At 53.2% G+C, this 13,514-nt stretch overlaps 1 protein-coding gene across 1 annotated transcript; it reads right to left on the reverse strand.

The window, feature by feature from the left end:
• Window positions 1–300: 300 nt before the first annotated feature.
• On the reverse strand, window positions 301–13,225 carry LOC120640008 (vesicle-associated protein 1-1-like). Its single transcript, XM_039915913.1, has 2 exons — window positions 13,157–13,225; window positions 301–696 (listed from the first exon to the last, which is right to left on the reverse strand). The coding sequence occupies exons 1-2, from the start codon at window positions 13,223–13,225 to the stop codon at window positions 301–303; spliced, it is 465 nt and encodes a 154-aa protein (XP_039771847.1).
• Window positions 13,226–13,514: the final 289 nt, after the last annotated feature.

Genomic DNA, 13,514 nt, shown 5'->3' on the forward strand with positions numbered 1-13,514 from the left:
AACCTATCAGGCATCAAACCCGACAGATAATATCTACTGTTCTTCCCATTCATCTCTCATCCAAAATTCCTCTCAAATCCAACCATTAATCTTCAACAATCTCAAATCACTTATTCCCTATCACACACTAATAATATAAATTCTACATCAAGATGAATAAACAATTATTATATATCCTGAATAGATTAATAATTTTGAAAGGTACAAATAACACCAACAGGATCGACTCTACTACTTCTCCCTTCTCAGCACCAGTTGGGCAGTGCAACCGGCACTGATGGAGTTTTCCAACCGGCATTGTTAAGCAAATTTGACGTAAACAATCGGCAGTTCTAGCACATCCACTGCCTTCTCCATCATAACCTTTTTGAATAAGTCTTCAGTGATATCATCAGGTTTTAGGCCCTCGCTGGCATCAACACTTTGTACAAGGAACATGTCATGGCACTGCATATTCTGCGGCGCCTCCTCCTGTGCTCGCAAAGTCACAGAGATGTAGCACTTGGAACATGGTGGCATAATTCCTTTGTTTGGCTTCGTGTAGTACTTGGTTTTGTTGGTCTTTATATTATATGCGACGAAGCCATCGGTCTTGTTGGTTAGCTGCAGGCAGCATGGTATGTCCTTCCTTAGCTCGAATGGGAAGCGCAGCTCCAGGGTTGGATCGACAGAAAGAACGTTGGAGTTAGAGCTTGTCTGCAAGAATGAGGCGATTAATTAGTGCGGCATGTTAGTTGATCCAGTGTTAGATGCATGTCCTTGTCAGTTGCCAATGCAAGGTATAGTAGATAACATGAAAGCAAATAAACTTAGCGACAAAGCATGTCAGGAGGATGGCATAAAAAGGGTGCCTCAAGTCAACACTACAACACACACAAACACACAGAGGATATCAAATTGACATTGAAGGAATATATGGATGCACCACTACTACATGAAACCGCTCTTGTAGTATGGATAATCGGGCCCAATTTTTTTCCCTGTTTCACCTGAGCAATATAGGTACTATGTACACCGTACCTAGGCCACACCACTGTACAAATTGCACTGATGAGATCTCTCACCTTGTGCGCATGAGCATTACCATCCAACCACACAACAATGTTGCCCGGTATTAATTCTTTTGACCTCTTCTGTTCAAAACTTGCAATGAATATTTTTTACATCTAAATGACTTTAAATAAAAAAAAAGTTTCAACTACAAAGTTGCATATATGTCTCATTGTATAATTTTCAATAAAATTTATCTCCATCAAATTTTGTTTGAAAAAGTTATAAAACTATGATGTGTGAAAGCAATAAATGAGGCAAAGTATTGGGCACAAAAGGAACAGGTACGGATACACCTCTATAACAGGTACTGATGCAATTTCCATGCCCGTTCTTGCCATAAACTGGCATGAATACAGTAGTATACCTTGAGTAGTCGTACTGGATCGTGCATGTGATACAAACATTACGGATGTATTCATACCGATTTATACCATGAACCAAACCAATGCGGATGATCAACGGTTGTGCTACGTATGGCCCCGAATCATTGGTTCCACTGTACTACTCCGTACAAGAAATCAAATCTTTCCGGACAGCCTTTCTCAAATGGCCGAGAGCTTTAGTCAATACTAACATTTTTCTCAAGTGGCCGACAGTTTTTCTAGTATAAATAGTATCTTTTCCTACAGTTTTAGCACATTGCCTAAAATATTATCCCGACCAACTCATACAGGTGAGCCAAAAACATCCAAAGCATGTTGTAAACATTCATTTTGCAATCAAATTATATCAAGCAATTTTTAATGCTAGGGGTTGAAAACTTGTCATGCTTTACTTAGCAACGAGGCCAAGCCTATGCCAATGGCAATCAGAAGCTTAAGACACTCGTTTCAGTCCTGCACAGCCTTGCCCGGGTTCTCACAAGTGCAAAGTGAGCCATCCCGAAAACTCGATCAGTGCGACAAGCAATCCCACCTGGATCTTTCCATTCCATTTCAAGCACAATTCAAGCAATTTTATCAATTTTAGATCATATCAAGTATTAATTTCTGAACGAAAGGCTACACTAGCAAGAATGAGATAGCAAAGCATATCAACATGCCTTAACATGCTAGTAGCCAGACTATGTTTTCAAATTTTCAAATCAAAATAGTTTAACTCAGATGATGTCATATACATAGTGGAGCAAGCTATTCATGATCATGTTTATAAACTCACACTAGCAAGCACTAGGAGATCATAGCAATGTATACAAGAATGCTAGTGCAAGTGAGGCAATGCAAAATGCAGAAATGTACAATGCATATGCACAATGCAACTACCAAACCTAGAAAACTAAGAGAAGAACAAATAAATCCTACAAAGCTAACCAAAGAAAAGTCAGCGATCAAAAGGGGTAACAAACCCCAAGCTTCCCTCGCAAGCGAGCAAAGGTGTCCTGCTCAAGAGGCTTGGTTAGGATATCTGCGGTTTGCCTCTCTGAAGGGACATGGATCAAGTCTATGTGGCCTCTCTCATGATTGTCTCGTGGGAAGTGGAACCGGATATCTATGTGTTTGGTTCTGGAGTGTAGGATAGGGTTCTTTGCAATGCTAATAGCGGACATGTTGTCTACAAAGATGGGAACCCTATCAAAACTCAGTCCATAATCCTGCAAGGTTTGTTTCATCCAAAGTATCTGGGAGCAACAGCTAGCAGCGGCAACATACTCAGCTTCTGTGGAAGAAAACGCTACGCTAGCCTGCTTGCGAGAGGACCAAGACACCAAAGATGTACCGAGAAATTGACAAATGCCGGATGTCGACTTGCGATCCAACCGACACCCACCGAAATCGCATCAGAAAAGCCCACCAAAACCAGAGAGGAATCCGCAGAGTACCAGAGACCAAACTCAGGGGTGAATTTCAGATACCTGGAGATGCGTTTCACCACCTGCTTGTGGGAGGTGCGTGGCGAAACCTGATAACGCGCAAAGAGGCCGATGCCGAACTAAATGTCCGGCCGCGTCGCCGTCAGGTATAGGAGAGAGCCGATCATGCTCTTGTACTCCTTCTAGTCCACCGCCTCACCGTCCAAGTCCTCATCAAGCGCCGTCGAAGTGCTGATCGGAGTCGGCTGAGGTGACAAGTCACTCATGTCAAACTTCCGCAGCAAGTCCCTGGTGTACTTGGCTTGATGGATGAACGTGCCCTGAGGAGTTTGCTTGCTCTGCAGCCCGAGGAAGAACTGCAGCTCACCCATCATACTCATCTCGAACTCCCTAGACATCTGCTCAGAAAACTTGGAGACAAGAGCGTGAGAAGAGCCACCAAAGATAATATTATCCACGTATATCTGAACTAATAGAAAATCAGTGCCAGACCGCATGAGGAACAAAGTTTTATCCACACATCCCATTTTAAAGCCCTGAGCCAGCAAAAAGGTTTTCAGTCTATCATACCAAGCTCTAGGTGCCTGTTTCAAACCATAAAGTACTTTCTGAAGTTTATAAACACGGTTTGGAAACTTGGGATTTTCGAAACCAGGGGGTTGTTTCACATAAACCACTTCTTCGATAAAACCATTTAAGAAGACAGATTTAACGTCCATTTGGAAAACTTTAAAATCCTTAGAAGTAGCAAATGCAAGAAAAATCTGAATCGCTTCCAAACGAGCAACAGGGGCAAAAGTTTCCTCAAAATCAATCCCTTCTTTTTGGCAAAACCCCTGGGCAACAAGACGAGCCTTGTTTCGAGCAACCAACCCATCCTCGCCCTACTTGTGTTTGAAAACCCACTTCGTTCCGATGGGATTACAAGCAGGTGGAGGCTCGACTAAAACCCAAACTTGGTTTCTTTCAAAATTTTCGAGTTCCTCATGCATGGCATTGACCCAATTTGAATCAGAAAGAGCGTGTCCAATATCTTTGGGCTCAAAAGAGGCAAAAAACGCTGAATGAGCAAAGCCAGCGATACTTGTTACCTTGGACCGTGTGACTCGCTCATTGAGGTCACCTAGCATCTGTTGAGGTGGATGACGACGCTGAATGTGTCGCGGTGCTTCCCTTGTCGAAGTCACCTCCTGCTCAACCAAAGCTGGTGCCTCCTCAGGTGCAGCTGGTGAAGGCTGAGTCACCTGCTCGACTGGCCCCCGGGAAGTAGATGTAGTAGGATCGGGGCCGTCATCATCGTCCGAGCTTGTGGTGGAGGCGACTGGGTCCACAGCACGCGTGGTAGCCTCAGCATCACCCTCCGCAGCTTCTTCCTCCTCATCTTCAAAGATGGGGGTACCGAGTTCATCATCTCCTGCAACCTCAAAGACAGAAGAATTGCACGGTGCAGTCTCGTCGAAAGTGACTTCACAAGTCTCTCTGACGATGTTAGTATTAATAATCAGCACACGGTAAGCTCTAGAGTGAGAAGCATAACCGATAAAAATACCGTCAGACGATCGAGACTCAAACTTATCAAAATTTCCTTCCTTCAGCACAAAGCACCGGCAACTGAAAACTCTGAGATGATCAACACGGGGCTGGCGTCCAAATCGCAACTCATAAGAAGTCTTGTGCATGAAAGCATGCAAGAAAATACGATTGGACACATAACAAGCGGTGTTAGCTGCCTCAGCCCAGTACTTTGGAGTCTTATGCTCATCGAGCATCGTCCTAGCCATCTCAACCAACGTCCGATTCTTCTGCTCTACAACCCCATTCTGCTATGGAGTGTAAGGGGAAGAATACTGGTGTTCAAGACCTTGATCACTGCAAAAGGTGTCAAAATGAGCATTTTTTAATTCTGTGCCATTGTCACTGCGAATCGCTCTCATGGCCTGGGGTAGCTCATTTTTCAACCTCAAGATCAAGTCTCGAACAATCTCGAAAGCCTCATCCTTGGTTCTCATGAAAAAGACCCAAGAATAGCGAGAAAAGTCGTCCACGATCAAAAGAACGTACCACTTCCCACCAACCGACATCACCCGAGAAGGACCGACTGTGTCCATGTGTAGCAACTCTCCAGGGTGAGTGGTCATCACCTGATTAACAGGCGGATGGGAGGTGGCAACCATCTTCCCTTGGCGACACGGGTGGCAAACAAGGTCCTTTTCAAACTTCAATTTGGGCAATCCTCGAATCAGGCCAAGTGAGCTAAGTCTCGACAACAAGTCAAAGCTCAAATGTCCAAGTCTCCTATGCTACTTCCACAGATCAGAAGAAGGACCAGCCAACAAGCAACAAGAAGGGCCAAAAGGAGTTCCAGAGAAATCGACCAAGAAAACTCGGTCATGAGGAACGATCCGGCAAACCAGGTCTCCTCTAGAACCCAAAACTCGAGAACAACCCTCCTTGAAGCAAACTTCAAACCCCTTATCAAGAAGTTGCGAAACAGAGAGCAAATTAAAGCCAAGATTCGAAACCAAAGCAACCTCTCTTAGGGTGAAGTGATCAGAAACTCAAACAGCGCCAACACCACGTACCTTGCCCTTACCATTATCCCCAAATATGATGTATTCTTTGTGGCGCATTGGGGTGAGGCTGGAGAACCATTTGTCATTCCCGGTCATATGGCGCGAACAACCGGAGTCCATGATACACCTGTTCTCCAAGCCTCCAACCTGCACATCAGTAGTGAGACAAAGGGTGAGCAAATGTCTCAACACTAGGGTTAGCAAAGTGTGAAGCAAACTAGTGTCGAGCCATTTGCTCTACAGAAAGGTTAGCAAACTCAGGCAAAACGTATCCCCTGTCCCCTCTACTGCGAGGCTGACGACCACCACCGCGAGGAAAGCGTGGTGCATTGTAACTTCCTCCAAAGCCTCGATCCCGTGGTCCATAGCCGTACTGAGGACGACCAGGAGCACGACCGGCAAAGCGACCACCCGCTGGAGCACGGTAACGTCCACCGTCTCCCTGTCCTCCACCTACACGGCGCGCCCCAGCATCTTGCCTACCACCACGCCGAGGAGGACCATGCACCCGAGCAGAGTACATGTCCGAGTTACGTCTCTCCTGCTCACGCCTCATAGCCCACTTCCTCCTGAAGCAAAACTCCTCCAGGTGACCTTCTCTGTCACAGTACTCGCAGTGGTACCTCACCTCTCTCTTGGGAGGTGGAGGCCTCGCCTGCGGACGAGGAGGAGGAGCCCCCTTCTTCTGGGCAACCTGGGCTGTGGCAGCAGGGAGCGTATCAAGAGGATTCCTCAGCTCATTGGGCTTTGGAACCCAAACCTGCTTCTGTGGAGGTGCTTTTTGTGGTTCTTTCGGCACACCATCCACGGGGTCAACAAGCGAAGGCTGCGTGCTCGTGCTAGCAGTGTTTAGAGCACTTGAAACTCCAGCAGCCTTGCCGATCTTACCATACAATTTGTCAAAGTCTGACTTCTTGTATGTGTAACCGACCCCAAAACCATCACCACACTTAAACTGCTTGATCATCATGCCCAAATGCGGCTCACTGCTAGAAACCCAACTCAGAATCGCCCTAAGATATGTGTTCTCATTCTCCAAGTTGGCTTTCTCTACCGTAAGATTATCCAATTCAGAAATCAGACCAGGGCAAACATGACAATCAATAGGTGGGCTAGACTCCACGATCTTAGTCTTCCCCAAAGACTTAATCAAGGCGTTCTTCTCATCTAGCTCCGACCTAAGCGTGGGACACAGATTACACGCACCAAGCAAAACTGGCCTAGACTTCATCTCCTCTAACTCGCACACAACAGTAGCAAATTTAGATTGCAAAGCGGCTAGATCAGACTTAAAGATGGGACACTCATCACATTCAAGCACATCACTAACTATGGGAGCGTCGTTGACCAGTTCAAGCTCATGCTTGGCCTTGGCTAGCTCGTGAGATACGTCAGCAAGCAAAGTCTTAGCAACATCTAAGTTCGCGACTTTCTCATCATGCTTCGCACGGAGAGCAACAAGATCATTCATGTGAGATATGCAGCCAGCGCACTCATCCTCACCAGATTTCTCTCTAGCACAAGCCAGCTCAGCCCTAAGCTTTCTACGCTCTCTAGCTGCTTCCTTAAGCAGCATCTTCTGGTTGTCGAGAGTGGCGTACAACTCCTTAACCTCAGTATCAAGCAGGTCAATAGTGGAGTTTACCTCTGAATCACTCTCGGATCCAGGAGAAGAGTCGTCGTGCGTCGGTGTAGCATGTCCACCTAGAGACGCACGAGCACCATTGGCCTCACCAGCCATGGTGCAAAAACCCTTGCGCCGACCGGCCGCCAAGCAAAGGCCGATGAAGCCGGTGGCATCCTTGTCCCGCTTCTTCTTCGTCTTGTCGTCGTCGTCAGAGGTCGGTGAAGAAGAGCGATCGGTGTCGGAGCTCTTGTCGAGGTCGCTGAGCTGCGCCAGGAAAGCCTTCTCCCGCTTTTTGGCCTTGTACTGGAAGCGCTTCTTCAGCGACTCCTTGTCGAAGCGTCCTCCCTTGTCCCGGTCACGACTGCGGTGCTTGTGGCGCCGACGCTCCTTGTTGGAGCCTTCCTCGTCGCGGTCGCGGTGGCAGTAGTAGTCGAAGTTGTTGTTCTGGCCACTGCCGGACTTTTTGGGACAGTCGGCGATGAAGTATTTCAGATTGCCATAGTGGTAGCACCCGGGGTTCTTTTTCCTCTGCCTGTTGTGGTAGACACGCTAGAACTTGTTGATGAGGAGGCACAAGTCGTCGTCGCCCAGCGTCTCTAACTGCTCGTCTGTAACAAAAGGCAAAGAGGCAAGAGAAAAGCCAAGAGCAGAATTAGCGTTAGAGCTCGATCCACCTGGGCCGTCACAAGAGCGATGCTCTTGGAAGGAGGGGCACCATTGAGCTTGGCTCGTGTCTTGTTATCCACCTCCGTGGCCTTGAGCTTGCTGAAAAGCTCATTCACGGTCAGAGTCTCATAGCCTGCAGACTCGATGATCGTGTTCACCTTGAGATCCCACACAGAACGGCCACCTTGAGATCCCACACAGAACGGCAAGGATTTTACTGGCCCACCGCGGTCGCCGACGCCACCGACGTCGTGCGGACCTGCGAGGGTTGCCAGTTCTATGCTCGAAAAACACATCTTCCGGCCGATGCTCTGCAGACCATCCCCATCACATGGCCGTTCGCCGTGTGGGGGCTGGACCTCGTCGGTCCGCTGAAGAAGGCGCCCGGGGGCTTCACCCACTTGCTGGTGGCGGTCGACAAGTTCTCCAAATGGATCGAGGCTCGACCCATCGGCAAGATCAAATCCGAGCAAGCAGTCCAATTCTTCACCGACATCGTCTTCAGGTTCGGGGTCCCGAACTCGATCATCACCGACAACGGCACCCAGTTCACAGGCAAGAAGTTCTTGGCGTTCTGTGACAGCTTCCACATACGTGTGGACTGGTCGGCTGTGGCACACCCACAGACGAACGGGCAAGTGGAGCGTGCCAACGGCATGATCCTCCAAGGACTAAAGCCAAGAATCTTCAACAAGCTGAACAAGTTCGGCCGGAGGTGGCTCACGGAGCTACCCTCGGTCATCTGGAGCCTGAGGACGACCCCGAGCAGAGCCACGGGCTTTTCTCCGTTCTTCCTGGTCTATGGTGCCGAGGCTATCCTCCCCACTGACTTGGAGTACGGATCGCCGAGGCTCAAGGCATATCAAGAGCAACGAAACCAGCGAGCTCGCGAAGACTCGCTGGACCAAGTGGACGAGGCTCGAGACATGGCGCTCCTCCACTCTGCGCGCTACCAGCAGTCCTTGCGAAGGTATCAAGCGCAGAGGGTCCGGCGCCGAGACCTCAACGAAGGGGACTTGGTGCTAAGGCTTCGACAAGACAACAGGGGCCGCCACAAGCTCTCACCTCCATGGGAAGGACCGTACATAATCGCCAAGGTGCTCAAGCCCGGCATGTACAAGCTGGCCAACGAAAAAGGCGAAGTCCTCACCAATGCTTGGAATATACAACAGCTACGTCGCTTTTATCCTTAGCATTTCAAGCTATTTGTATATTGTTCGTACTCGCATTTTCAATTTCCCGAAATAATAAGGAAGTACGCTTTACTTATTGCTTTTTGGGAACATTCCCGACCCTCGAGGGCTCGGGCGCGCACGAACATCGAGGTACGCTCGGCTTTATCCTCGGCAAAACCGAGCCTCCCTCGGGGGCTACTACGGGGGGAACCCCCGAACGTCCCCAAAAAGTCGCCAATGTTTTTTCGAAATATCTCCGTCTCGACCCTAAGCTTCTCGTATCCTTGGAAAAAACGGACGCGAGGCATAAGCAACTACGGTACGGGGCTGGCCGAGTCGTGGGGCCGCCTACGCCTCCGGGATACGGCACCCCCCTCACCACCCTACGCCTACGTTGCTTATGAACGCGAACTTCCTCGCAGATGTTTATCTAAGTCGCATACGAAGAACACAGAAGTAAAGTAAAGAAACACAGGCTCGAACACACAAGGCCTCGACGGGCCACACATTCAAATTACGAAAACAAATCTCTTATATTCATAAAGTGCGATTACAAGGCGCGACTATGATAAACACTAATCTATTTACAATGGGCTTCGAGGCCCAACTTTCCTACAGGCATCCATCCCCCCCTGTGGGTCTTCAGGGGCGTCGAATTCAGCGATGGGAGGGATGTCTGCCTCGAGCTTCTCGGCGAGGACGGTGGCGAATTCCTCTGCGGCTGCGTCAGCTTCATCCATGATGACCGACGCGGCATCCACATCCGCATCATCGGGAACGACGTACCCCGACGACACCCTCTGGAGATCCATGAGGTAATGCGTCAAGGCCACGGTGAGAGCCCGCAGGACACCGAGGCGGAAGGTACTCTTGGCGTGTTCGGCAATCCGGCCGCCTAGCGCGCGCAGGCGGCTGATCACCGAACTGCCCGAGACGGCGCCCTCCCCCTCGAGCTCTTGACACACGCTCACGGCGGTCTGCTCCAGCTCAGCATACTCCATCTGTGCCGCCGTGAGCGCGGTGTGGACCGCTTCCTTCGCCGCGGTCTCATCCGCCACCTTTTGCCTCAGCTCTGAGCAAAGGAAATCAACATTAGCCACGAAAGAAAGCAAAACGACGGAAAATCGAAGGTACTCACCCGCCATGTTCTTTTGCGCCCCCTCCCTCTGGGTACGGGCGGCCTCCTCGAGCGAGGACATGGAGGCTTCCTTTTCCTTAAGGCTAGCCCCCATGTTCTGGAGGGCCACCTCCCTCTCTTCGAGGGCCACACCCTGTTCCTGGAGGGTCCCGGCGAGTGCAACCACGGCCACCTCTTTGTGGAGGAGCTCGGCTTTCTGCTGCTCAAGAGTGGCGCCGAGGCGTTGCAGCTCGGCGCTCTGCGCCTCCGCCTCCCGAGCTCTCTCCTCGAGCGCCGTCCGAAGGCGCTGCAGCTCGGCAGCTTGTGCCTCGGCCTCCTGGGCCTTCTCCTCCGCTGCCGCCCTCTGGACGTCCCGCTCACCAGCAACCCGCGCCAGCTCCTCCTCCAGCGCCCGCTGACGCGCTCCCAGATCGGCCATTTTGGTGTTGGCGTCGATGTTTTTGAGCACCAGCTCGGCGTTGTGTTGCCCGAGCTGGCTCATCTGGGAGTACAGCCGGTTCATCTCGACGCTCTTTTGGCGCGAGATTTCCCTCAGCTGCTGCAAAGGGGGAGGGCGTGGGTGAGGACACGTAAAAGCTAAAACCGAATCCGAGCAATTTTTGGGGGGAAATATTTACCTGGCTGACCTGGTAATCCGCGTTCTGATGAAGCTGATAAGCGCGGTCGAGGGCCTGCAAGATCTCGCGCCCAACGCCCATCTGCTTGTTCCAGGCCTCCTCCTCCTCCTGCTCCTTGCGAAGGAACTCTGAGGGGACACCGGACGGGACGATAACCCCGAGGTGGCTCCCCTCCGACGCCCCCGCTTCGAGCACGCCCGCGCTGGCCGACGCGAACTCGGCAATATGTGCGGCGGCGCTCGCCGCAGCAGCGGGGTCGATATCCATCGAGTCCCCGTACTCCTCGCTGCTGTCTGGCAGCTCCACCACCGCCGTTGCGCCCCCTGCGCCGTGGGCACGGGCACTATCGCGGCGGTACCCTCGTCTCGGGCCTCGGTGGGCTCCGAGATGGGGGCTCCTTCTACCACTGGCGCCTCTTGCGCCATTTCTTCTGCGAGACCCTCGCCCTCGGCCCTCGAAGGCTCGAAGACGGGGGTCTCCTCCGTAGTTTGGCCGGCAGGGTGCTCCTGCGCGCCCCCGCCAGTTTCTCCTCCTATGTCCGGCCGGGCGGCGATATCTGCGTCGCCCTGACCGGCCTCAACATCAATGACTGCCTGGGCGGCGCCACCGGCACCGCCCTGGCCGGTCTCCTCGGCGTCGGCCGCTTGAGCAGCCGCCTCGGCGCCACGGTGGCCGGCGTCACTCTGACCAGCGTCACCCTCCTTCTCCCGGGCTTGCTGCGCCGCCTGGGCCCCTCGGGCCACTGCCTCCCGTAGCCTAGCGGCTGCCGCCTCGAGATCCAAGGCGGGCGGGGGCTGCGGCGCTGTGTGCGGAGTGCTGCGAGCCCCGGTCTTGAGAGCCTTGGCCGGGGCAAGCCGCACTGCATCCTTGGGAATGGCCCCGGGGCTAGAAGTCAAGAGGCACGAGTTGAGCGGGATCGAGAAATTTACCAAGTACATAACAAAAAACGAAATCCAAAATGCTTACCCAGATCGAGCACTCATGCTCCTCTTCCTCGTGGCGCTCTTTCGAGCCTGGGGCATCGAGCTGTCCCTCGAAGACTGCCCCGAGGGCGCCCCCCTCGTGTCAGCCCGATGGCTCGAGGCTGCCAGCACGGACGACTCCTCTCCCGCCGCGGCCTCGTGGCCGCGGATCAGCACCTGGGGCGCAGGCGACCCCTCGCCGGCCGCCGGCGAGGATGACCCCCGTACCGCACCCTCGAGGGTGGGATTCGCCGATGACCCCGCTACGGCCCCCGGCTCCTCTGGCGCCACGGCTGCTCCCTCTTCCTCGTCCCACAGGTAGAACGGTAGGGGGCTCGCGCCCTCCCCGTCCCCCCTCGGCGCGCGGTCCTCGGCATCCGAGGCCTCCTCCGAGTCCTCCTCCTCGTCCTCCTCCGAGGACTCAGGTGTGGCGGGTCGCGGCTTCCCCTCCGCCCGAGCGAGCTGGCGCGCCTTGTCGTGCGCCGCCTTCCTTTTCATCTTCCTCTCGGCCTTGGCCTCCACCGCGTCCTTCCGCCTCTTCATCTTCTCCGCGTGGAGGCGATTGATCAGGCGCTGTTCTGAGACCGGAGGCCTCGAGGTGCCGCATCTCAAACCCTGTACAATACACACAGATGGGGTCAGGAAAGGGGAACTACACGATGCACGACGAGTTCGAAGCCAAAACTCACCAGGGAAATATACCCCGGCTCGGGGCGCATCTTGATCCTCCAAAGATCCGCGGGATCTTGGGGAAACTCCGCCACCACATACGTCGCCCTTCGGGCGGCGTTGGTGTGGGAGAGAAGCTTGCTCGACGTCCTCGAGCCCTCGACCTTGCTCCCGGGGATGAGCCGGTAAATCGGCAGGGCCCTCTCCACAAGAGGGATCACCCTCTGCCGGAGAAAGTTCGCGATGACGTCTGCCGCTGTCAATCCCTTCCTCGCCAAACGCGCCAGCGCATCGGTGAGGCCCTCGAGCCTGGCTTGTTGGGCTGGGGGCGACACCCCCCAGTCCCACTTCGCCGGACGCTCCCGAAGAACCTTGTTAGTAAACGCCGGGAGCGCGCCGCTGAAGTTTCGAAGGTAGAACCACCCTCGGCTCCACCCGGAGTTGTTTGTCGTCATCCTGCTTGTGATGTAAAGGTTCCGCCGGTTCGGGCGGACGTGGAGCGTCAAGCCACCGGCGCGCGCGAACCGCCTTGGCTGGTTCCGCGCGTTCTCGACAAAGAGCTCGCCGCGGAACAGGTGGATCCAGAGATCCCAGTGGACGTCGATGCCGAGGTACCTCTCGCAGACGGCGACGAAGACCGCCGCCTGCGAGATGGAGTTGGGGCTGAAATTGTGCAGCTCCACTCCGTAGTACTCGCACAGCGCCCTCATAAACTTGCTGGCGGGGACGCCGAAGCCCCGTTCGTGGAGGCGCACGAAGCTCACGACGTAGCCTTGCGGGGGCTTCGGCTTAGACTCGTCCGGGTGCGGGGAAATCCACGCCGGCGCCCCCGTGTCGGAGTTCCGCGGCAGCAGCCATTCGGCGACCAGCTGCTCCAGCACCGCGACGGTGGTGGAGGACTTCCCCCATGGCAAGGGCTCCTGGATGTCCGACATCTCCGAGAGTCGAGGGGGATGGGAAAAGGAAGACTCCGAAATGGCTAAGTCTCTCTCTCCCTCTTTCTCCTTTCCCCTTCTCGCTCTTGGCTACGGGTTCGGAAAGCAACGGAGGCGGAGAAGGCGAAGGCGAAGGCGAAGCGGGACAGAGGCAAATGGCCAGGTGAACCCAAAACACCCCTTTCTTCTCCGTATTTATTTACCACGGGGGGCGCACCCACAGCCACGGCCCAAATCTACCGCATTCAATACGGTAGAATTTGCTATCACTGACGGGTGGGCCCCACGA

The sequence above is a fragment of the Panicum virgatum genome, chromosome 7K (genome assembly GCF_016808335.1).
Source record: "Panicum virgatum strain AP13 chromosome 7K, P.virgatum_v5, whole genome shotgun sequence".
NCBI classification, from domain to species: domain Eukaryota; kingdom Viridiplantae; phylum Streptophyta; class Magnoliopsida; order Poales; family Poaceae; genus Panicum; species Panicum virgatum.

Excerpts from the sequence above, each read along its gene's own strand:
- LOC120640008 (XM_039915913.1), bottom strand. The coding sequence starts at position 13,225 with ATGTCGGACATCCAGGAGCCCTTGCCATGGGGGAAGTCCTCCACCACC. Across the intron at positions 697-13,156 it reads TCGCGGTGCTGGAGCAGCTG|ACAAGCTCTAACTCCAACGT; the intron begins GTCGCCGAATGG and ends TCATTCTTGCAG.